General features: G+C 42.0%; 1 protein-coding gene across 1 annotated transcript in view; it reads right to left on the bottom strand.

Moving 5' to 3' along the window:
- LOC127008030 (uncharacterized) overlaps nucleotides 1-26,838 on the bottom strand; it is a 51,840-nt gene that overhangs the window by 5,585 nt on the left and 19,417 nt on the right. The window contains exons 4-6 of the mRNA XM_050879565.1: nucleotides 26,502-26,702; nucleotides 19,535-19,693; nucleotides 18,896-19,069 (exon numbers count right to left, since the gene is read on the bottom strand). Of these exons, the coding sequence (XP_050735522.1) occupies nucleotides 18,896-19,069; nucleotides 19,535-19,693; nucleotides 26,502-26,702 (534 nt within the window). The remainder of the gene's footprint in view (nucleotides 1-18,895; nucleotides 19,070-19,534; nucleotides 19,694-26,501; nucleotides 26,703-26,838) is intronic.

The raw sequence follows: 26,838 nt of genomic DNA, 5'->3' as shown, positions 1-26,838 counted from the left end.
CCCTTGTTCTATTTTCTTTGGGCTGAAGGAGACATTGGCCACGACGACAGGCAATTCCGCTGCAGCAGGGTCTACCAAAGTACTGCCTACAATCACCCCGTTTTCTACCGGGCATCGACTTCCACTCTCTACCACACACAGGCTAGCCGGGGGGGCTCCCGTAATTTGACAGGGTAACAGCATCTCCGTGTGGTGCGCTTGAACGTCACTGGCAGGTCTTCCTTGTTCACAGTCGTCAGTGGCACCCTCCTTCCTCCTACAGTCAGCTGCTTTGCGCGGAAGTCCAGCTCGCACCTGTGGGTTACAAGGTAATCCATACCAAGGATGCAGGGGTCGTCCATGTCAACCACGTAGACAGAGAGGAACTTTTCCTTTCCTCCGAGCTCAAACTTCACGTCCACTGGGCCTCTGAGCTCTGCGTAGTGTCCTGTGACTCCGCACAGTCGATGCGGCGTCTTAGGAAGCCGACGATGACTCACCACGTCAGGCCGCACCAATGTGCGTTCCGAGCCTGTGTCGACGACCACAGGCCACAAGACTCCGTCAACCTTGCCCTCCACTTGGCAGCTTGTCATGGTGGTTCTCCTGCACACTGATATCATCGGGGCATGTACAGGACAGACTGGTCGTTGCCCCCGTGAACAAGTCCTTCTTAGTTTCCTGAGTGGTGGTCCCTCGTTGGGGGCACATTTTTCCGACACTCATTCTTCCAGTGCCCCTTTTCTCCATAGGTCCAGCACTTGGGTCCTTCCCTGGGCTTCTTCTTAGCGCCACCTTCATATTCCTTCTTCCTCTTATAGCATTCGTTCTCCTTGTACCCAACCTTCTCGCAGTACCAGCACGTTCCTTGGAACCTGTCTGTGTCGCTGACAGCGCCCTTTCGTGCCATAAAGCCAGAAGTCGAGTCGTCCCTGAAGCTTGACAAGCTAGACCTAACAAAGGACTCAAACTCCATGGCACGTGCCAGAGCTTCCTGCATTGATGTTGGCTTAGCTTGGTTCACTTGTATCTTCAGCTGAGGGCTGTCCAGGGCATCGATGAACTGATCACGCAGCAAAACCGTCAGCAGGTCAGGGGTGGCACCTGGGTATGCCTTGTGCGCCATGCTCTCAAGGTCCTGAGCGAGTTCCTGAAGAGACTCGCCGCGCCTCCTGTTGCGGGTTCTGAACCTAACCCTGAAGAGCTCGTTCTGGTGCTTAGTCCCATATCGTTGCTCCAGCGCCTTTGCCAGCCCTCTGTAGCTGCCCTTTGTCGCATTGTCGAGCTGAGCAAGGACCTCCAGCGCCGCCCCTTTCAGGCTAGTGGCCAGCTGTACCGCGCACTCTTGGTCATCCCATCCGTTCCGAGTTGCCAACAGCTCAAACTGAACGCGGTAAGCCTCCCAGGAGACCTTGCCATCAAACTCCTGAGGCTTCTTTCTAACAGGCGAACCCAGCAGACTCATGGGGCTGGCGGAACTTCCTTGGGGATAAACTCAGGCGAAACAGGGCTCAAACTACCCCGGACTTGCGTAGGAGAAGCATCTTGGGTACAACTAGCCTCTGCAGGCACTGGCTGTCCATTTCCAGCCAAGCAGTCTTCAAGGGCCTTCACTCTGTCACTTACTTCTAACATTTCTTTGTGTGTCGTCTCCCGTACCACCTCCATCTCTTGTTGAAGATTTGTGTGTTCTTTCTCCACTTCTATCAGGCGTTGTCCCAAGTTCGTGGTCACATCAGTCATTTCTCTTCGCACTGACTCACTTCCATCTTGTACTGCTTTTAGCTGTAGCTGTAATCCTGCGAAGCGATCTTCTAGTTGTTCTTTGAGTTCATGGAGTGTTCCTTCTTGTTGTTGCTGTGCTCTTTCTCGTTGTTCTTTGAGTTCTTGGAGTGTTCTTTCTTGTTTCTCCCCCTGTAGTCTCAAGGCTTCCAAAAGTTCAGTCAACATGTCGTACCTCTGGGCAGCTTGGGAACGAGTCTCCATGGCAAAAAAACAAATGGCTACACTACTGACGCCAATGTTATGCCGGACGTGTTACTTGGGTTCCGTGTCGCCGTCAGGAGACTCCGTGGGAGGGAGATATGTAAACACTTTGCACAGCTTCTGTAGTTTAATATTCTTCCTTGGTAGTACACTTCACTCTGACTCTTCACTGACCACTACCTTACTATGACTGGGAATGTCCCCTCTCGCCCTCTTCTATATATATCCAGGACAGTACAGTCTAGAATGTTACTGTATATTTTAGATCATACAAGAACATGTAGCAAAAATATGTGCGGGTTGGCAACACTTCCCGCCTGGCGTCTGGCCGCGCCCCGCGGAGCGCGGACGGGGCCTTGCTCCCCACCCCCCTGCTCGCTCCACCCGGAGCCTTCTAGAGGCCCATGGACGCCGAGGGAAGCTTCCAGCACAACAATATATATATATATATATATATATATATATATATATATATATATATATATATATATATATATATATATATATATATTTTTTTTTTTTTTTTTTTTTTACAGCTAAAAACAGTTCAAGGGCGTAAAGAAAAGAAAAAGCCCGCTACTTACTGCTCCTGAATAGAGGTCAAAGGAGTGGCCAAAAAGAGAGGTTAATTTCGGGAGGAGAGGTGTCCTGATACCCTATCCTTGAAAGAGTTCAAGTTGTAGGCAGGAGGAGATACAGATGAAGGAAGATTGTTCCAGAGTTTACCAGCGTGAGGGATGAAAGAGTGAAGATGCTGGTTGACTCTTGCATAAGGGGTTTGGACATTATAGGGATGAGCATGAGTAGAAAGTCGTGTGCAGCGGGGCCGCGGTAGGGGGGGAGGCATGCAGTTAGCTAGTTTAGAAGAGCAGTCAGCATGAACATATCGATAGAAGATAGAAAGAGAGGCGACATGGCGGCGGAATTTAAGAGGTAGAAGACTATCAGTATGAGGAGGAGAGCTGATGAGACGAAGAGCCTTTGACTCCAATCTGTCAAGGAAAGCTGTGTGAGTGGAGCCCCCCCACACATGAGATGCATACTCCTTACGAGGGCGGACAAGGCCCCTGTAAATGGATAGCAAATGTGCGGGGAGAAGAACTGGCGGAGACGGTACAGAACGCCCAGCCTTGAGGAAGCTTCCAATACCTTCCTCCGTATTTTGTTTATTCCTTTCTCCAAAATCACCGGAATAAACAAACTACGGAGGAAGGTACTGGAAGCGCTACATATATCAGTGAATGAAAATATTAACCAGAGAACAGGTGATATAAAATGGGCAAGATCACAGCGGCAGTCACGGCAAGGCAGGCAATTAAAGGGGCGGGCCACCAACGGCTACCACCACACCCTAAACCTCACTCACCCAAGCGAGGTCCACGTGACCCGACCTGACCACCGAGGAAGCCTAGGAAGTTACCAGTTAGGGATTTGTATTTGTGTAAAAATATAGCATGCTTTCACTGGTGTATTCATTCCTCTGGGAAGCTGTAACACCAACAACTCAGTCAGAATAAATAAACTTCTGATTTGATTTTTTTTTTCCACCTTCACCCACTTTCAAAAATATTCTACTACATATATATATATATATATATATATATATATATATATATATATATATATATATATATATATATATATATATATATATATATATATATATATTTTTTTTTTTTTTACAGCGGAGGAGTTAGTTCAAAGGCATAAAAAATGGTAACAAATGTAAAAAAAAAAAAAAAAAGCCCGATACTCACTGCTCCTAAAATGAATTCGAGGAGTGGCCGAGAGATAGGTTAATTTCGGGAGGAGAGGTGTCGTGATACCCTACTCTTGAAAGAGTTCAAGTCGTAGGCAGGAGGAAATACAGATGAAGGAAGATTGTTCCAGAGTTTACCAGCGTGAGGGATGAAAGAGTGAAGATGCAGGTTAACTCTTGCGTAAGGGATTTGGACAGTAAAAGGATGAGCTTGAGTAGAAAGTCGTGCGTGGCGAGGCCGCGGGAGGGGGGGAGGCATGCAGTTAGCAAGTTCGGAAGATAAGTCAGCATGAAAATAACGATAGAAGACAGAAAGAAAGGCAACATGGCGGCGAAATTTAAGAGGTAGAAGACTATTAGTAAGAGGAGGAGAGCTGATGAGACGAAGAGCTCCACTCTGTCTAAGAGAGCTGTGTGAGTGGAGCCTCCCCACACGTGAGATGCATACGAGGGAGGACAAGGCCCCTGTAAATGGATATCAACTGTGCGGGGGAGAAGAACTGGCGGAGACGGTACAGAACGCCCAGTCTCGAGGAAGCTGATTTAATAAGAGAAGAGATATGAAGTTTCCAGTTGAGATTTTGAGTTAAGGATAGACCGAGGATGTTTAGTGTTGAAGAAGGTTATAGCTGAGTGTTTTCAAAGAATAGGGGATAGTTGTTTGGAAGATTGTGTCGAGTGGATAGGTGGAGAAACTGTGTTTTTGAGGCATTGAAGGACATTAAGTTCTTCTTGCCCCAATCGGAAATAATAGTAAGGTCTGAGGCTATGCGTTCTGTTGCCTCCAGCCTGGAACAATTTAGTTCCTGTTGGGTGGGTCTTCTATTAAAAAAAGTTGAATAATGCAGAGTAGAGTCATCGGCGTAAGAATGGATAGGACAGTTTGTTTTGGAAAGAAGATCATCAATGAACAACAGAAAGAGAGTGGGAGATAGGACAGAACCCTGCGGATCACCACTATTAATAGGTTCAGGGGAAGAACAGTGACCGTCTACAACAGCAGAAATAAAACGGTCAGAGAGGAAACTGGAGATAAAGGTACAGAGAGAAGGATAGAAACCGTAGGAGGGTAGTTTGAAAAGCAAAGATTTGTGCAAGACCCTATCAGAGGCTTTTGATATGTCCAGGGCAATAGCAAAGGTTTCACCGAAACGGCTAAGAGAGGATGACCGAAATTCAGTTAGGAAGGCAAGGAGATCACCAGTAGAACGCCCCTTGCTGAGTCCATAATGGCAATCAGATAGAAGGTCAGAAGTGGAAAGGTGCTTTTGAATCTTCCGGTTAAGGATTGATTCAAAAGATTTAGATAGACAAGAGACTAAAGCTATAGGACGGTAGTTTGAGGGATTGGAACGGTCACCCATATAAGGCACAGGCTGTATGAAGGCGTACTTCCAGCAGGAAGGAAAGGTAGATGTTGACAGGCAGAGGCGAAAGAGTTTGATCAGACAGGGTGTCAGCACGGAAGCACAGTTTTCAAGGACAACAGGAGTCACTCCATCGGGTCCATAAGGCTTCTGAGTATTGAGGCCAGAGAGGGCATATAAATCATCATTCTTGAGAATCTTAACAGGCATAAAGGAGTTAGAGCGAGGATTAGTAGGAGGAATATGCCCAGAATCGTCCAGAGTGGAGTTTTTACAGAACGTTTGAGAGAAGAGTTCACCCTTAGAGATAGATGAGACGGCGTTGCTGCCGTCAGGACTAAGGAGAGAAGGGAATGATGAAGTGAAGTTGGAGGAGATGTTTTTGGCTAGATGCCAGAAGTTCCGGGAATAATTAGAAAAGCAAAGTTTTGGCATTTTCTATTAATGAAGGTGTTTTGGGGAAGTCGAAGAATAGGTTTGGCACGATTCCGGGCAGAAATATAAAGATCATGGTTAGCAAGAGTGTGAAGGCTCTGGTACCTTTTGTGAGCTGCTTCTCTATCTTGGATATCACGAGAACAAGCGTGATTAAACCAAGGATTTTTAGCATTAGGAGTAGAGAAAGTACGTGGAATGTGTGCCTCCATTCCAGAAACAATCACCTCTGTGATGCGCTGGGCAGACACAGAGGGGTCTCTCTCCTGAAAGCAGTAATCATTCCACGTGAAATCGGAAAAGTCAGTGACATCTCAAGTAATGGACGGCGGACTCTTTTGATTTTGCGGCGCCCTTGTCATTAAGCCGCGAATTTTGGAGAATCAGCCGTTTTGTGCGAATCGCCATAACTCCCTTATTTCTGGGGCTACATAAATGTTTTTGGTATCAATCGACGGCGAAATGAAAAGACTATATTGTTGTAATAAATGACCGGGCTCAAACACCGACTCGAAAGGGTAAAAAATCGAATAAATTCGCATAAAAAATGACCCTGAAAAAAACCTAATTTTGAGTTCCCAATCTTGAACCCCACTCCTTTTTTGAGAATGTCGAAAAACCTATTTAACTAATATTTTAGTCCTACCAATGTGCTTTCCAATATGATGCATAATATTTCCCTACTCCCAGTAGTTTCGTCGCTAGAGCTCGAAACGTAAACCCTTTTGAGAGCGATTTTGACGAACTCAAGACACTTTGCCGTTTCTGTCTAGTGTGACATTGTTATTGCCTCTAGAAGGCTGTATTTTGGCCTTTTGGCAATGTAGTTTGACCGGCTCGAAGGATGTTGTGATTCGATTCTAAGTTTGTCATCGTGCCGTCACAAAATAGCCTGTTTTTCGGCCCTTTTGCCGCGATTTGGACACGTTCTAGTTTTTTGCTTATATCATGTTTATTTATTTGGTTCTTTCCATTTTTTTCTGATTATTAATCTATATTAATAGAGCTTTCATTTGCCACCAAGCACGCCTTCCTAGCTTCTGTAGTGTTTGTTTGAGCTTCACCGGAATTCGCGACGTAAATTCGCCGAATTCACGCGCCGCGACGAAAAACCTTCCTGACGCCACAAAAATTAATATATTTGCACAAAAAAATATATACAAATATTTCAATATGTTGACTATCTTGTTTAAAGACATTTTTAGATATCTTTAAAAAAGTTACTATTTTTTATAATCATTTCACAATATAAATCAACCTATATTAAGCCTTATTATACATGTTATTTCTATTTTTTGAGTATTCAACCATATTTCTTCCCATTTATGTATAATACATTTAATTTGTTTCTTTTGATACCATATATATATATATATATATATATATATATATATATATATATATCTATATATATATATATATATATATATATATATATATATATATATATATATATATATATATATATATATATATATATATATATATATATATATATATATATATATATATATATATATATATATATATATATATATATATATATATATATATATATATATATATATATATATATATATATATATATATATATATATATATATATATATATATATATATATATATATATATATATATATATATATATATATATATAATTTATATATATATATCTTAAATTTCGTATATGATTTTATATTATTTTTTGTGGCGTCAGGGAAGCTAGGAAGGCGTGCTTGGTGGCAAATGAAAGCTCTATTAATATAGATTAATAATCAGAAAAACAAATTGGAAGGGACTAAATAAATAAGAATGTTATAAACAAAAAACTACAGCGTGTCCAAATCGTAGCAAAAGGGCCGAAAAACAGGCTATTTTCTGACGGCTCGACGACAAACTTGGAATCGAGCTATCAAAACATCCTTCGAGTTGGTCAAACTACATTGCCAAGAGGGGCTAAATGCCAAATTACAGCCTTCTAGAGGCAATAGCAATGCCACACTAGACAAAAACGACAAAGTGTCTGAAGTTCGTCAAAATCGCTCTCAAAAAGGTTTACGTTTCGAACTCTAGCGACGAAACTATTGGGAGTAGGGAAATGTTATGCTTCACATTGGAAAGCACATTGCTGGGCTATAGTATTTGTTAAATAAGTTTTTTGAAATTCTCAAAAAATGAGTGGGTTTCAAGGTTGGGAACTCAAAATTTTTTTTTTTCATTCGTTTTTTTGCGGATTTATTCGATTTTTTACCCTTTCGGGTCGGTGTTTGAGCCCGGTCGCTTATTAAAAAAGTACAGCCTTTTCATATTGCCGTCGATTAATACTAAAAACATTTATGTAGCCCCAGAAATAAGGGAGTTATGGCGATTCGCACCAAAGCAGTTGATTTTCCAAAATTCGCGGCTTAATGACAGGGCTGGGGCAAGTGTTCGGTTCATAGTGTAGGGTTCACTGGAAAAGTATATCCTCAGGTCGTCCCACCGAGTTGAAGCAAAATCCCAGAAGCATCGCCTCTTCGGTGGGTCCAAAGGGTGTACAGGAGCGATAGGACAGGATACAAAAATAAGGTTAAGATCGGAGGAGCCCAACGGAGAGAACAATTTGACAGAGTAAGTAGAAGGGCCTGTCACCAAGACGGTCGGGAATATGTGTAGGTTGCTGAACCAACTGTTCTAGATCGTTGAGGAGAGTAAAGTTGTAGGCTTGTCCACCAGGCTGGGCAGTGAAAGAGGATGAAAGCCAAAGCTGGTGGTGAACATTAAAATCTCCTAGGATGTGTTCCACTTTAGAGTTCAAGTAGTCAAAGAAGTTTACATAGTTAGCCCGAGAACGTCGGCAGACCCTTTTCTGGGCTTTACCGAGTCGTGGCTGTGGTACGGTGGACCCTAAAAAGGGCTCACCATAAAACCCCTAATTCGAGCTAATTGTAGGCGGTGGTGGCATAGAGCAACCCACCATACATGCCCTGGGTCATAGTGGTGGGTGAGTGATCTTGAGATGGGCTTTTTTGTCATAGGTGGTGCTGTAAGGTCATGGCAGACTGAATTAGCTATCCATACAGTAATCACTTGTCAAATTCTCTAAAGCAGACAACAAGCGACTCTTGGCTAGATGCCACGCGTCACAAGACTGTTTATTTTGTAACAAACACCACCCAAAAAGAATGGAGTTTTAGTAAAAGTAAATATTTTTAACGGCTTTATGGTTATGAGAGGAGTACTCTGATGTACGTTCCATGCTCTTTTCTTAGTCTCAAAATGCAGTGTAATTTTGCCGTTTCTCGGCCACTTCTCGGCTTTCCCACAGCCGAAGCCCTCCGGTTAGTAGAGTTAGGGGAGATATAAACAGCACAGATGTATTTAGTAATAGAATGACAATGAAGTCTTAGCCAGAGGTTGGAAAATTCTGAAGAGTCAAGGTCGTGGACACGAGAGCAAATGGTATCGTTGCGCACATAGGCGCAACATCCAGCTTTGAATTTAAATTTAGGATTGAGCTAGTAGGAGTGAATAGAGTAGAGATTGCTGTCAGTAGCCTCAGAAACCTGTGTTTCGGTGAGAAAAAGAAGGTGAGGTTTAAAGGAGGAGAGATAGTGTTCCACAGAATGAAAATTACAAAGAAGACCGCGAATGTTGCAGAAATTGATAATAAAGAAGTTCGAGGAGTTATCAAGACACTTTCCAGGTCGGCAGCCAGAAGGGGAGTACTCCATGGAGGACTTTGTGGTCCCCCCCCCCCGGCGGGGACTCCGAGGCAGTGTTTTGGTGGACCAATTTGAATTTTAAATTTTGGGAAAAGGTGTGTATGTTGTGTGAATGTAGTGTGGTGTGGAAAGAGAGAGGATCTGTCTTTTAAGAGCATGCTGAACGACTCTCTGGTGTTGATGAGACAATAGGGAAACGGATAGTGAGGATATGGGAAAGGTCTTTGGAGGGCTTCAGCACTCTCCTCACTTTCCATATATACTAATAATTGAGTCAGGTAGTTTTTTTTTTCCGCCTTATTCATTTACACCTACCTCACTCCCCATTCGTAGGTGGAGTCAGGTTAATCTTCTTTGTGTACACACACACACACACACACACACACACACACACACAAACACACACACATACTGATAGTCTTCTACCTCTTAAATTCCACCTCAATGCTGCCTCTCTTTCTATCTTCTATCGATATTTCCACGCTGACTGCTCTTCTGAACTTGCTAACTGCATGCCTCCCCCCCTCCCGCGGCCCCGCTGCACTCGACTTTCTACCCATGCTCATCCCTACACTGTTCAAACCCCTTATGCAAGAGTTAACTAGCATCTTCACTCTTTCATCCCTGGAACAATCTTCCTTCATCTGTATTTCCTCCTGCCTACGACTTGAACTCTTTCAAGAGGAGGGTATCAGGACATCTCTCCTCCCGTATTTGTTCTTGCTTTCGGCCACCTCTTTTGTTTATTTTTTAGGAGCAGCGAGTAGCGGGCTTTATTTTTTTTATTATTGTTCTCTTTTTTGTGTGCCCTTGAGCTGCTTCCTTTGTTGTAAAAAAAAACAAAAAACACCAGTGCTAATCACTTGCGGTACTTTTTGTGGTACTGCGGCACTGCGGTACTGCCGCACTACCAAACCGGTACCGCAGTACCGCAGAGGATTGCTGAAAGTACCGGAGTACCGGTACCGCGTTCAAATTTCCTGCGGTACTTTTCGCGGTACCGGCAAACACTTTAAAGAAAAATAGTGATGATAATAATTAATGAATAAATAAATATGTTAATCAAAATATAAAATACCACCTGACCCATCAGACAGACAGACAGACAGACATACGCCCAGACACCGTGGGAAAGAGGGGAGGCACTTTCAATGAAAGGATAGGTACCTATTGTTAATTAAAAGGATGTGATTTTTCATCGGAGGGAGGTTGGAACCAGGATTTTTTTCCCCTATTCTTTACTAGGAGGAACCATACTTGCTTCTAAAATTAATCAACGCCTCATAACTCCTATAGTACGTTAAATCAGTTCATCTTTAGTTGCGTGCGCGCCGATTATCTCGCTATTATTGGCAACAGAGAAAAAATGGATAGAGAGACACGTTACTAACGTGTACCGTGCTAACGTAGACGGACTTGGAACGTGTAACGTTCTAACTCTAAGTCCGGGCTCAACTTCACTACTGGCAGGTCGGTGAAAATCTTGCTCCAAGGAAATAATCTATTAAATAATTACCTGTATATATTATTGTTATCTACAGCATTACTATGTTACTTATTCCGGGCACATCTTTCCTACTGGATAGTTTCCACCTTATCTCATGTACTTTACATGTATATTACCTAGTAAATAAAAACAAATTTATGATTATAATAAGTGAAGAAATATAGGCAATATACCCGTCCCTCCGGCTCGTCTCGTCTTCAGCTCACCCATCGACGCTCTCCCATCAGCTGATTTGCGTTCCCCCCCCCCTCTCTCTCTCTCTCTCTCTCTCTCTCTCTCTCTCTCTCTCTCTCTCATACGTTAAGGGAGATAAATAGATAATTTAATGAAATAAGGGAAAGTAAGAGGAGGAGGAGGAAGAAGTCCATTCAGCTGATTTACATCCCCCCCCTCCCCCCCCTCTCTCTCTCTCTCTCTCTCTCTCTCTCTCTCTCTCTCTCTCTCTCTCTCTCTCTCTCTCTCTCTCTCTCTCTCTCTCTCTCTCTCTCTCTCTCTCTCTCATGTTAAAAGAGATAAATAGAGAAAATTTTTGGCTGTGACACCAATTACCAAAAACACACATATATATATATATATATATATATATATATATATATATATATATATATATATATATATATATATATATATATATATATATAAAATTAAACATAAAATTATCTATCTCTTTTAACATGATATATATATATATATATATATATATATATATATATATATATATATATATATATATATAAATATATATATAAAAATATATATATATAATTTATATATATATACAGCAACGGAAACAGTCCAAGAGTTAAAAAAAACAATGAAAAATAAAGTCCGCTACTCACTGCCCCTAAAAATATTAGAGAGGAGTAGCCGAAAGAGAAGTCGATTTCGGGAGGAGAAGTGTCCTGATACCCTCCCCTTCAAAGAGTTCAAGTCGTAGGCAGGAGGAAATACAGCTGAGGGAAGCTTGTTCCAGAGTTTACCAGCGTAAGGGATGAAAGAGTGAAGATGCTGGTTAACTCTTGCATAAGGGTTTGGACAGTATAGGGATGAGGTTGAGTAGAACGTCGTGTGTGGCGAGACCGCGGGAGGGGAGGAGGCATATTGTTAGCAAGTTAAGAAGAACAGTCAGCGTGAAAGTATCGATAGAAGATAGAAAGTGAGACAACATGGCGGCGGAATTTAAGAGTTAGAAGACTATCAGTAAGAGGAGGAGAGCTGATGAGACGAAGAGCCTTAGACTCCACTCTGTCCAGAAGAGATGTGTGAGTGGAGTCCCCCCACACGTGAGATGCATACTCCGTACGAGGGCGGACAAGGCCCCTGTATATGGATAGCAACTGTGCGGTGGAGAAGAAATGGCGGAGACGATACAGAACGCCCAACCTCGAGGAAGCTGATTTAGTGAGAGAGGAGATGTTAAATTTTCAGTTAAGATTTTGAGTTAAGGATAGACCGACGATATTTAGTGTTGAAGAAAGTGAAAGCTGAGTGTTGTCGAAGAATAGGGGATAGGCGTTTGGAAGATTGTGTCGAGTTAATAGGTGGAGAAATTGGGTTTTTGAGGCATTGAAGGACACAAGGTTCCTTTTAACCCAATCGGATATGATAGCAAGGTCTGAGGTTATGCGTTCTGCAGCCTCCAGTCTGGACTTCTGTAATTCCTGTTGAGAGGATCTTCTATTCAAAGAAGCTGAATAATGCAGAGTGGAGTCGTCAGCGTATGAGTGGATAGGACAGTTTGTAATGGAAAGAAGATTATTGATGAATAACAGAAAGAGTGGGTGATAGGACAGAGCCCTATGGAACACCACTGTTGATAGGTTTAAGGGAAGAACAGTTACCGTCTACCACCACAGAGATAAGACGGCCGGAAAGGAAACTGGAGATAAAGGAATAGAGAGAGGGATAGAATCCGAAAGAGGGCAGTTTAGAAAGCAAAGAGTTGTGCCAGACTCTATCGAAAGCTTTCGATATCTCTAGCGCAACTGAGAAGTTTCACCGAAACGGCTAAGAGAGGATGACCAAGAATCATTTAAGAGAGTAAGAAGATCGCCAGTAGAACGCCCCTTGCGGAACCTATACTGGCGATCAGATAGAAGGTCAGAAGTGGAAAAGTGCTTCTGAATGTTCTGGTTAAGGATTGATTCAAAAGCTTTAGATAGGCAGGAAAGTAAAGCTATAGGGCGGTAGTTTGAGGGGTTGGAGCGGTCACCCTTCTTAGGCACGGGCTGTATGAAGGCATACTTCCAAAAGGAAAGAAAGGTAGATGTTGACAGGCAGAGGCGAAAGAGTTTGACTAGGCAGGGTGTCAGCACGGAGGTACAATTTTAAGGACAATAAGAGGCACTCCATCAGGTCCATTAGCCTTTTGAGAGTTGAGGCCAGAGAGGGCATAGAAAACATCATTCCAAAGCATCTTAATAACAGGCATAAAGAAGTCAGAGGGGGGATGAGTAGGAGGAATACGCCCATAATCGTCCAGAGTGGAGTTGTTACAAAAAGTTTGAGCGAAGAGTTCAGCCTTAGAAATAGATGAGACGGCGGTGCTGCCGTCAGGGTTAAGGAGAGGAGGGAATGATGAAGAAGTGAAATTGGAGGATATATATATATATATATATATATATATATATATATATATATATATATATATATATATATATATATATATATATATATATATATATATATATATATATATATATATATATATATATATGTATTGTCTTATATTTCCCTACCTTTTATTTCTTTATACCTATGGTATTCATCACCTCCTCTGTCCTCTCCCACACTTTCACACCCACTCCTTCCCCCTTCTCTCCCACTCCCCTTCCTTTCCCTAGACACAGACATCTGCCTTCCTACCACTGCGCCTTGTCGTGCCACCCTTTATTATGATAGTCATTTCTTGTGATAATTTTTCTTTAAGCATTGTATATGAAATCTATTACCTCCAGTCATGCAAGATATATTTATATATATTTACTGATAATTTATACCCTACGTATATGTATATGGTTCAACTTTTTCTCGAATCCTGCTCAATCTATAAAGGGCATATATTGTTCCTTTAATAAATTGAACTCTTTATTAGTTATTAATTGAGTACATCTTTCATGCAGTCTGCTCAATGTAAAGAGAGAAGGCTAGAGGAGACTGGAGGTGGAAGAAGGGGAGAAAAGACTGGATGAGAGGAGGGATAAGGGAAGGCAGACTTTGGAGGTGAAGAGGGTGATAATACTTTGAAAGAGAGGAGAAGGGAGAAAAAGAAGAGAATGCATGAAGGGGAGGGAAGGTCTGCCATGTCGTAAGGTCTGAGTAGGTTGAGTACTACATACAATAACCCCCACGAATGATAGTCACTAACAGCCGCTGCCTCTGACACAATTATTCACCACCTGTTTACAAACAATTAATACCCACCTCCCCACTTTTATGCATCTAGCCCTTACAAGCTGTCTGTTTTAGTGTTTTAATGGACTGGTTAGAATATGAGACCATGGCCTTTAAAGCCCCTAAAACGAGTTGTCATGACGGTAAGCGTTTGTAAACATTACAAGGTAAGGATACGAGGTCCCTTTACTTTCCACATGGTGTATTTTTCGCCCTAGAGGAATTGTGTTTAATAGAAATTGCTTCCAGTATTTAAAAAAAAAACGCACAGCATATTACTTCGTGCGTATTTCACAAAACTTTCATTGAAAAGGCGAGCTCACCCAGCGCCTCTTGGAGACGTTGCCAAACGTCGAGCAGTGCAGAATTCCGCATCACAAGGACGGAAGTGGTCAGGAAAAAAAAAAGATACGCGGGCGGGCTGGCAGGCTGATTCAGTAACTGGCGAACTATATCAAGGTTCTTAAGGTTCTGATGGAGAAATTGAGCTCTGGGCTCGGTGCTGCCACAGATAAGAATCGCGCGCCACCAGCACAGGAGTACAATGCCGTCTCCACAACCTTTGCTAACCTCACATCAGCAGATATTTAATGTGCCGGGTTTTAGCATTCAAATCATATTGAACAACGAAAATAGGAAAGTCTGAAACATGCTATGCCAAATCATCCTTATCCGATTGGTTAAAACAGAAACATCTCAAGTAATGGACGTCTTTCTCTTGATTTTGCGGCGCGCTAGTCATTAAGCCGCGAATTTTTGAAAAATCAACCGCTTTGGTGCGAACCGCCATAACTTCCTTATTTCTGAGGCTACAGAGAAGGTATTGGTATCAATCGACGGCAAAATGCAAGGGCTATATATTTTTAATTAGGTTTCACTGGTTGAAATGATATTCCGAAAAACGATATGACACTGCTTCTGAAACCCATGGCAGTTTTCAAATAATATCTAAAATTAGCCTCCATGTTGAGGTGGTTAGCGTGCTTGGCTACGAATCCGCGGGCCCGGGTTTCCAGCCCGGGCAGTCGGCGTGCAGCACACCCAGTAGTGTATCCTCCCTTTCAGGCTGATCGATGGATGGATACCTGGTCAAACCTGGGAAAAATAAACTGTGGTAACCTGGATGCCACACAAGCACTGTATCCCGGGGTATTTTTTTTTCTTCCCACCACAGGCTCATGGGCCAATGCGGAGATGAGAACCGCGGCCACAGACAACTGGTTCCCGGACATTTCACCGACGGACATTTGGACGACGGACATTTCACCGACGCACATTTGGCCGAACTGATATTTGGCCGACTGACATTTGGCCGAACGGACATTTGGCCGAACTGACATTTGGCCGACAGACATTTGGCCGAAGAGAAATGGAATTATTTTTGTTTCTTTTAATACATCTCTTGATTCAGCGCCACTAGGTTTTCAACTGTATACAATATTATGTTATGCTAGATGAGAGCCATAATATTGCCTTAGTGTACAAGAACAAAAAATAAACAACTTATGACTTGATTTTTAACACCCTGAAACAAGTAAGACCAAGTCTTGATCCTGTGTCAGGCACCATTGATTATGAAAAGGCGGCTCTTAATATCATTTATGTATGTTTCCCAAACACAAACATTTATGGATGCTTTCTTCATTTTGGGCAGTGTTTGTGGAGAAAAATACAAGAATTTGAAGTACAGGCTTGGTGTAATGACCCCTAAATTGCACTGACTGTCAAATCTGTTTCAGGTTTAGCATTTGTGCCAGTTAGTGATGTTTTTAAAAGCTTCGATGATTTTGTCTCATCTCTAGATGATAAAACTTATGAATAAGCATTTTTTTTCTCTCTGACTTTTTTGGCTACTTTGAAGAGACATGGATTAGTGTTATACAACGTGGATGACGACGAAGACCAGCGTTAGAACTCAGTGTGTGGAACACAACAGAGATAACCACAAAAGGCATTCCATGGACAACAAACTCTCTAGAAGTATGGCACAGGGCGTTTGAGCAGTGATTGGCAATCACCCACCCCATTCTTTGCCGTCTAGTTTCAAAGCTAAGAAAAGAGCAGTCGGATTGGGAGTTAACAACTGAGCAGGTAGTATCAGGAGTAGAGTTAAGAAAAACAAAGAAGAAGCACCAGTTATTAAACACAAGACTGAAGTCTATCACCGAGAAGTATAATGAGTATCAGATAATTGATTTCTTGAGGGCAATTGCCCACAATCTTTAAATACGCCTTCGTGGTCTAGTAGTCAGCGTGCCTGGCTTCTACTCCGCAGGCACGGGTTCGAATCCCGGTCCGAGCAGTCGGCGTGCAGTTCACTCAGCAGTTCATCCTCCCTCTCTTGCTGGTCGATAAATGGATACCTGGGGAAACCTGGGGAAACCTGGGGAAGGTAAACTGTGGTAATCCGGATGTCACACTGGCCCTGTGTCCCGGGGTAATGGGCTCCCACCCACCACAGGCTCAAGGGCCAATGTTACGGAGATGAGCACGGAGGTCACGCGCTGCTACAACGTATGCCCCTAACTTTACCTTTACCTTTAAATATGTACGAGCTTTAAATTTTATAATACATCTTTTTTGACAAATTTCGTTACAATTGATATCATTTAAACTTTTGTCACGTACAATTTTTATCCAATTCTCTTCGGCCAAATGTCTGTCGGCCAAGTGTCCGTTCGGCCATATGTCCGTTCGGCCAAATGTCCGTCGGTGAAATGTCCGTCGGTCATCTGTCCGGCCACGAGACAACTATAGCGTATGCCTCTAACTACTTATATTACGAGGCCCACCCAAGTTTTCTTAGCAACATCGCCGTCCTTCAATCATTATATAACCCAAGACGATAGATAATTTTTTGTACACGGATATCGTGCAATGAATGAAGAAAAATACTTCATACGATAAACATATTTATATTTATTTCTAATCTGGATAACAGTGTCTTACCGTAGTTCTTGACACTTAAGGTTCTAGAACTGTTTAATGATTATATTGTGATAAATTTATATTGTATGGTTATTTAGAGGTTTAATATTATTTTTCAGTACATTCCACGTGGTGCTATGACCATGTGAGCGGTGATTGGCTGCGACTTGTACAATCAAAATCTAGATAAAATGAGAGGGCGTGTCAGCCTCTAATATCCTAATGAAAGCCTATACCACATATGTCTGTTGTTTGCACAAGATGGTTTTTTCCTTGCGCAACAAACCATAAGACGAAAGGCTCTCATCTCTTAAACTGTTCTCCCTTGAGAAACGTTGCCTCCGAGGAAAACTGATCGAATGTTTAAAAATACTAAATGATTTTACGAATGTGGACAAATCAAAATTGGTTTTCATTGATGACATTACGAATGATACATTATGGCACAAATTGTGTATGTAAACAAGTAAATTAAAACTGCACCAAATTATTCTCACCAACACTGTAGGGCGAGAATGGAATAAACTCCCACCTTCAATGATCCAGTGCATTACAATGGATTAATTTAAAAAAAACAATATCGACCTCCACTTTCCTCAAATTGATATTTACTAAAATATAAATGCAAAGGTTTGCATGTATAAAATATTTTACTTGGGTTCATAGGGACCCTCCGCCTGTTAGTCCTAATCGCGAACATTTTTGGGGGGCACCTCAGTTTTATTTATATATATATATATATATATATATATATATATATATATATATATATATATATATATATATATATATATATATATATATATATATATATATATATATATATATATATATATATATATATATATATATATATATATATATATATATATATATATATATATATATATATATATATATATATATATATATATATATATATATATATATATATATATATATATATATATATATATATATATATATATATATATATATATATATATATATATATATATATATATTATTGTTAGAATGTAATTTTTAAAACATGAAAGTTTGGTAAAATTTGGGACACACCTTTATCATCGTTAGTACGCCTTTGACCGCTGGGCCACAAAATAGTTATACCCAGTGCTATACAATTCGTCGGTAAAACATTTTGACTATCAATTTTTATGAAACAAAATTATAACTCGTTATCTTTCGTTTTGATATGGAGAAAAAAATGACTAAAAGAGAAATATAAAATGTGTTCTGGACAAAACATTCGTCTTTTCTTTTGCTTTCATATGATACCATCACTTTTTATCAAAGGTTAGAAACTAAGGTAGGAGTGTCGCTTCAAATACCAAACACGTACGTTTTGAGAAAACAAACGGAGCGCTCTCGTCAAGGGATGATGCTATATCAACAGCAGTGATAGAATTTTAGAAAAATATCACAAAAATGAAAAAAAAAAAGCTGATATAGTGTGAAGTGGTGTGAACAATGTCGTAAAACAGAAAACGGGGGTATGCAGAGGGAAGACTACTCAAAGATACCACTGATTTTTTTCTTTTTGGACAGGGAAAATTTCGTCCTAGACACATGAGATTTTCACAGAGTATTGATAAATAATATGAATGTCTTTGGTAATTTTCTCTCAGACTATTTTTTTTCGGATTTTATTGGCGGATGGTCCCCATAAGGACAGCCCACTCAGTCTGGACCATAGGGTCTGTGTGCTCTGAATGTCTATGTAAATCTCTCTCTCTCTCTCTCTCTCTCTCTCTCTCTCTCTCTCTCTCTCTCTCTCTCTCTCTCTCTCTCTCTCTCTCTCTCTCTCTCTCTCAAACACACACACACACACACACACCTTCCAGGTGACGGCGGGCACAGGCACTACACTTTCGCCCAGCGCCATACCCAGGTGCACCTCCACAGGGTTGCTGTTGATGTCATCCAGCTCTAAAACGCCCGAGCCTCCCGTGTACACTCGCAGGCTTCTTCCATTCTGCTCTGCTAGATCTCGTATGGCGTACTCCAGAAGCTGTTTGGACGTACTATGTCAGTGACTAGGACAAAGGGAAGTATGGGAACCAGTTTGTTAAATATGATGGTGTATTATCCATTCGTTAAACACTATGGAATGAGGAATGGATAGAAAAATGGTATGTTTAACATGGAGTGAATGGAAAAGAGCATCATGCATTAGATAAGAGACAAAAGGCTGAAGATAATATTAGTGACGATTAGTGACTCGGGACTGGGCAGGCCATTTCATTAATAAAATTGCTAATATAAAAAGAACTAAAGTAAGTGAAGCAACCCATAAATGTTACTAGTCAGAGCTGACAGAGGGACAGGTGGAAAGATATATTAGATCATTTATTGGAATAGAGAGGATTACACGAACATGACAGGTGGAAAAGTTTGGGAAAGACCCATGTTCCTCAGTGGACTAGTAATGACCAATTATGATGATAAAGTTGATATACTCTAGTGTATAGCCCACCTTCCAGTTGCCGTTGTTAAAAGCCTGCCACTGAGGCGCAGCGTTGATGTAGTAATAAGTGGCATCCTGCTCCGGCTCAGTCACGAAGTCTGCGTCAGGGGTTAGATGGCCTCTGGCGAAGTAGTATTTGGACTTGTCGAAGAGTGAATTGGCGAGGTTCTAGGAGAGTGATATGTGGAAACAGTGCAGACATACATAGTATTAAAAAAATATATGTACATTAGAGAGATGCAACATTCATATATTTTATTATTTCCATATTATTTTACTGATCTTTATCAAGCATCATTTATATTTGACACTCTAGTTCATAAAGACGATTATCAAGTCCTCCTCATAATAAAAAAAATAATCCATTTTGGTAAATACTAACGAAAGGCAGTAACCCATATCATTACTAATGTAGTCACAACTGTTTACTAATTTCTTACCTTGCCTTGATCCGTTGGATTCGGACTTTTTTTTTGACAACCTAATGTCACAAGTTCAAGATTCAATTTCTTGTAAATCCTGGATGTACTCTATCCCCCTATCCCGATGTCTCGAGGATAGTGGCCTAATTTACACGTCCCGTATCCCTAACCCGATACCTTGTGTACTGTAACCAAATTACAGGCCTCATTCCCTTAACCTTAATGTCTTGTACCCTGTGCCGACAATTAAGCCAGGGAGATAGGATAGAGCCCTGCGGGACACTACTGTTGATAGGATTAAGGGAAGAACAGTGCCCATATACTACAGCAGAGATAGATCGGCCAGAAAGGACTCTGGATATGAAAGCACAGAGAGAGGGATAAGTTGGGAAGTTGGGAAGCAAAGACTTATGATAGACTCTGTCAACAGCTTTCGAAATATCTAGGTCAACAGCAAAAGTTTCACCGAATAGGTTAAGAGAGGATGACAGTCAGTTTGGAGAGCAAGATCACCAGTAGAACGCTTCTTGCGTAACCCATACTGGCGATTAGAAAGAAGGTCAGAGGATGATAGGTGCTTAAGAATTTTTTGTTAAGGATTGTTTAAAAAGCTTTAGAAAGACATGAAAGTAAAACTAAAGGCTGGAAGTTTGAAGGATTAGAGCGGTCACCACTCTTAGGCACAGGTTGTATGTAGGCGCTCTTCCAGCACTTATAAAGTTTAGAAAAGCAGGTAAAATGAAGAACTCATTAGAAAGAGAGGCAGCACCAACGGAATTCAAGAGGAAGAAGACTGTCAGAAAGAGAGGAGCTGATGAGACCAAAAACCAAAATATTCTACGTTTGTATACGGAGAGCATCTCAGAGGGTGAAAAAATAAAACTAGTTAAGACGTTATAGAATACCTAACCTCAAGGAACCTGATTTAGAAAAATATGAGATTTAAAGTTTTGAATTGGGATTTTGATTTTACAGACCAAGTAGGTTTAGTGTGATCAAAGGATAGGGGTAGGGGATACATGTCTGCAAGCTTTTGTAGAGGCATATTATAGTTAGCAGATTATTAAAACATAATTTTGGTCAAATCACTTACCTACTTCCCTTGTGTTCGTTCCTAAAAATGGTAGAATACATGCATACCTTGCCTAACAAATTATTATTTCTACATGACTTTCACGTTACACCAAATAAAACCCAATGCCAACAACACATCCACAAGACCTCATACGCTGTATGATTTATAGTTATAAGGGATTCTTCATTATATACTTGTTACGAATCCTCCATGGCATACCACGTTATGTCGAGGATTCACGTTATCACGTGGTATATGTATCACTTCTTACCAGTTCTTCATAAGTAAAACACCATACCACTCTTAAATCTAGAACATAAGAACATAAGAACGTAGGAGTCTGCACCCACCTAATATCGCTGTCCATGAATTTATCTAATATTTTTTTGAATGTGACAATTGTATTGGCACTCACCACACGACTGCTAAGCCTATTCCACTCATCCACCACCCTGTTAGCAAACCAATTTTTGCCTATGTCCCTGTTTAATCTGAATTTATCCAGTTTAAACTCATTACTTCGTGTCCTACCCGGTTCTCTTACCAACAAAACCTTATGAATATCTCCCTTATTAAAGCCCTTCATCCATTTATAAACCTCGATCATGTATCCACGCACCCTTCGCCTTTCTAGAGAATGCAAGTTTAACTGTTTGAGTCTTTCCTCGTATGGCAAGTTTCTCAACCCCTGAATCATCTTAGTCATCCTCCTCTGCACCGATTCTAACATAATTGATATCCATTCTAAGTATGGTGACCAGAACTGAACCGCATAGTCAAGATGAGGTCAAACTAATGCTAAATATAGTTTGAGGAAGACTTCGGCGCTTCTGTTGCTTACGCTCCTTGAAATAAATCCCAGTACCCTATTTGCTCGATATATAGCTTGAATGCATTGTGCCCTTGGACGGAGATCAGAGCTCACCCAGATCTGCTGATGAGAGTGTCATTTAAGCAATAGTTATGTGAGGGGTTGTTCCTACCTACACTCAGAATACTGCACTTCCCTACATTGAACTCCATCTGCCATTTATCCGCCCAGTCATACAATCTGTTTAGTTCACCCTGGAGAATACTAACGTCCTGATCCGACTCAATTACTCTACCGATCTTGGTATCATCTGCAAACTTACTGACATCACTATTAATTCCTGTATCTAAGTTATTCATATAAATAATAAACAAAAGTGGACCTAATACCGAACCTTGTGGGACCCCACTCGTATAACATCCCAAGTCAGATCTTTTACCATTGATTTGCACTCTTTGCTTCCTATTGCTAAGCCACGCTTTGACCCAGTTCAAAACTTTACCCTCTACTCCGTGAGCCTGTAATTTAAGCAACAGTCGTTGGTGAGGAACTTTGTGAAACGCTTTACTAAAATCAAGATAGATTACATAATAATATCCATCTCTGTTTACCGCCTCAAATACTATATTGTAGAAGGACAAGAGATTGGTGAGGTATGACCTACCTTTCGTGAAAACATGCTGCGAGTCGTGAATTAAGCTATGTTTCTCTAGATGCTCCCGAATGTTCCTGGCTATTATGGACTCCAACATCTTGCCTATAACCGATGTTAAGCTAATTGGGCGATAGTTTGAAGCAGCTGACCTGTCCCTGTTTTTTTTAAAATCGGCGTCACATTAGCTAGTTTCCATAGGCTGGGCACATAACCAGTATTTACCGACATCTTAAAGATGTCGGTTAGTGGGTCACTGAGTACATCACCTAATTCCTTTAATACCCTCGGAAATATCCCGTCAGGACCTGGCGACTTATTCTTCTTAAGCTTATCTATCATCCTGAACTACTTGCCTGGTAATGATTATATCCCTCAATTTATCGCCATCCCCGCCCTCGTACACCTGAACCCTTTCCGGAATAGTCATTCGATCCTCTTGTGTGAATACTGAAAGGAAGTAGTCGTTCAACAATGTGCTCATATTTTCGTAATTTTCTACCAGCTCGCCTGTGTTTGTTTTCAGCGGTCCAATTTTCTCCCGTGTTTTTGTTCTATACATCTGAAAGAAGCCCTTAGGATTACTTTTCGCCTCATTTGTTACTTTGATCTCAGTTCCTTTTTGCTATCCTGGTGTTTTTCTTCACTAATCTAGATAGTTCGACATACCGGCCCCCGAGATGTAATTCACCATTCTTTATTTTCTGATAAATTCCCTTCTTTAACCCTATCTCGTGTTTTAGTCCACGAGTCATCCACTCAGGGTCATTGTTTTCTTTTCTAAGTGTTCGCTGTGGTATATGCTGTCCTTGCCCCCCTGCTAGTACTCTAACTAAATTATTGTAAGACATTTCTATCTGGTTCTCTTGGCTCTCCAACCCACAGTTCTGGCCCTCATGAATCCCTAAATTATCCCAGTTTACCCCTTCAAGATGTCTTCGAACCCCCTCGTAATTTGCTCTTCTAAAATCTGGCACTAACACTGGGTTTGGTTCGAGGGTTACCGCCCAGTCTAAGCTAAAACGAACCGTTCTGTGGTCACTATTTCCTAACTCTCCGCCCACCTCCAACTCACGTAGCAAGTTTCCATTATTAGTTAGGACTAAGTATAATATGTTATCTCCTCTGGTAGGCTCAGTAACTACCTGCTTAAGGACATTATCTTGTATAACTTCAAGAAAATCCTCGGCTTCCAGGTCACCCACTTGGTTTTCCCAGTCTATATTCCTATAATTAAAGTCCCCCATTACGCAGACATTTCTTCTCCTACTCACCCTGCCAATCTCCTGTAGTAATATACTCGTGTCCTGCCTGTTAAGGTTGGGTGGCCTGTACAAAACTCCTTCAGTTAGTTTTTCTTTCCCTTTGTAAAAGTCCACCCAAACTGATTCTGAATCCATGTTAGTTTTGACTGAATTGTTAACTAAATATTTAAGTGAGTCTTTAACATATAGCGCAACTCCACCTCCCTTTCTGCCCCTTCTGTCTTTGTGAAACATCTGATAACCCGTTATTTCAAATTCCGATCTAAAATTTATATTGGCAGTGTCTATCCATGTCTCAGTGATCGCTATTATGTCAAAATTTTCTAAACAAGCTTCACACCTTAGTAAGTCTATCTTGTTTCTGAGGCTCCTGCTGTTAGTATAGAAGATTCTTAGCCCGTCCTCTGTTACTCCCCTATAATTACTTCTAAGCTGCCTTGTTGTATTATGAGCTAGATGTCCTATCCCATTACTCCTCCCCCCCCTCGCCTATACTAAAAAATCCCTCAGGGTACTAAGTGGTCGTTCAAGGGAGTCTGAGAGAGCCTCAACACCCTTGAACGTCAAGTGTATCCCGTCACGGGCGTAGAGGGCTTCGTTGCCAAAGAAGAGGTCCCAATTGTCGACGAACAGCCACCCATTGCGCTCGCAGTGCTCAGCAAGTCTGCTGTTCACTGCTATCGCCCTGGACAGCCATCCATCGCCAACGCCCCTCCTTGGCAGGACGCCACACAATACTTAACAATTCCCTAAAACGCCGGAGAAGGTCCTCGCTTGGCACACGGGAAACGTCGTTTCCGCCACAGCTGAGACAGACAATGGGGTTCGATCCTTCCCTTGCCATACACGCCTCAATCCTGTCTGATATATGGCCCACCCCTGCCCCTGGGAAACACACCCTCGTCCTGTTCTTATCCTTGGAGCAAAAATACCCGTCAACATAACGCACCTGACTATCACCAACAACAAGCACCCGGCGGCCAGGAGAGGGACCAGAGGGAGGGGTGGGAGAAGGGGGGAGGGGAGAGCGGGATGGGAGGGGAGGGACCTGCTGTGAAGAACGAGGAGAAATTGTGGAAGAGGTGGAAGGTGGAGAGAAGGAGGAGGAGGAGGAGAAGGAGAAGGAAGAGGAAGAGGAGGATGTTGGGGAAGAGGAGGAGGATGGGGAGGAGGAGGAGGAGGAGGGGAAGAAGGAAGAGGAAGGAGGAGGAGGAGAAAGGGAGGGTGATGGGGGGAGGGAGGAACGGACGAGGAGAGGGAGGAGGAAAAGGGGGAAAGGGAAGGTGAGGGACAGGAGTGGGAGGGGGGTGGCGACCGAGGAGGCGGAGGACGAGGAGGAGCAGGAGGAGGAGGGAGGGGGATGGAAGAGGGAGGGGGGAAGGAAGAGGGGGGAAGGGAGGAGGAGGAGAGGAGGAAGGGGGGAAGAGGAGGAGGAGGGGAAGAGGGGGGAGGAGGGGAAGAAGGAGGAGGAGGAGGAGGATGGGGGGAGCTGTGTGGGAGAAAGAGAATAGGCAAAGCGTGGGGTGAGAGAGAGGAGGAAGAAGAAGAGGAGGAGGAGGAAGGAGGGGAAGAGAGGAGGAGGGGGGGAGCTTGAGCAAGCTGCAACGCACTCTCGCAGTGGCGAACGGCGAGAGCACCTTATAAATCTGTCTGATCTTCTGAGTCTCAACATAGAACTGACAAATCTGCAGAACCTACAACGGTTGGCCAAAGAAAAGACCATACTGCTTGTGCTGCGGGACTGAAAAGGGAGTTGAGGGACGGAGAATGGGGAAGATATGAAAGAGCATAAGGCAAAATAATTTGAAGATAAGAGACAATAAAAAAGAAAATCCAGTCAGGTCGAGGGGAAAGGGTCAAAAATCTCTGAGGGAAAAAAAAGGGCGCAAAATTTTTACCAACCACAACGTGTAAAAAAAAAAAAAAAACAACCAGCAGCTGCCAGTGCAGTCCTGTCAAAAAAACTCAGGGAGGTCAACTCTGGGAAAAGAAGGTGTGTCTCGAAAAAAAGGCATGTTTATTAAAAAAGACAAAACCATATTATAAGATAATAACTGTGTTCACTAGGTTTGCGTGGAAAGCTGAATTAACTAGTGTTTTGTGTGGACTTAGATATTAGCGTAGCTTGGCGCGCCTGATTCACGTGTTCCTATTATCACAAAACAGTAAAGTATTCTAATAGTAGAAGGAAACGAAAACACAAAAAGCAATATAAAACGTTGTAGCACTGGGTTCGCGTGAAAGAGTGTTGAAGTTTGTGTAGGTGTGGAAAGCTTAATACACGTGGCCTAGAAGTAACTGTGGATAACTATCTAACTTGGTAAATACTAAATCAGAACACTTAGCGGTCTGTAGTATGTAGGTAGTGGTAATCCTCCTGATTGTGTAGTCCTCCAGCACAGAAGCAAGCTCCCAGAAGCACAGAACGCTTCAAGGCACACCACAAAAGCAGAGGAAAAAGGCTAGTTGGCACCACACAGCAGCGGAGCAAAAAGTCAACGTCTTAACCCTAGGAAGGTCAGCGTGAGACTGAGGACGGTCAGCGTGAGACTGTGCGGAAGTAAAGCGTGAGACAAGGAAGGTCAGCGTGAGACAAGGAAGGTCAGCGTGAGACTCAGGAAGGTCAGCGTGAGACTCAAATCTGTTTCTAACCTGAATCTTACCTACCCCGGAACTCTGCCAGTTTACTGAAAGCTACGCATGACACAAGGACAAATAAACCATGGCAAACAAGCCACACATCCCTCTCACCTCGTCTCCCAGAAGATTTATAAGAAGCTGTGACTGTGACGCCTGAGAGTATACAGTGTTCATGGACACATTGAAGTATCCTGTGGATGATTTGAATGACGGTCTGGAGCTGTCGGTGTCCTTGGCGCCGATGCTGGCTCCGTGGACCACGTGCCTCGTGTAAAGTGTTGTCTGCGCGTTATAGTCGAAGCAAACGAAAATCTGAAGTGAATCAGGAAGCGTTAATTTATAAAGGACTTTTAATGATAAGACAGAAGATACCCAGGAAAAATTGGAACAAGAAACATATACGTAAATACTACGCCTGCTACGCAAAATAAAATAAAGAAGGAACGAA

This window comes from Eriocheir sinensis, chromosome 4 (assembly GCF_024679095.1).
Source record: "Eriocheir sinensis breed Jianghai 21 chromosome 4, ASM2467909v1, whole genome shotgun sequence".
In the NCBI taxonomy this organism is placed as follows: Eukaryota; Metazoa; Arthropoda; class Malacostraca; order Decapoda; family Varunidae; genus Eriocheir; species Eriocheir sinensis.
This window is presented reverse-complemented; position numbering and strand designations above follow the sequence as displayed.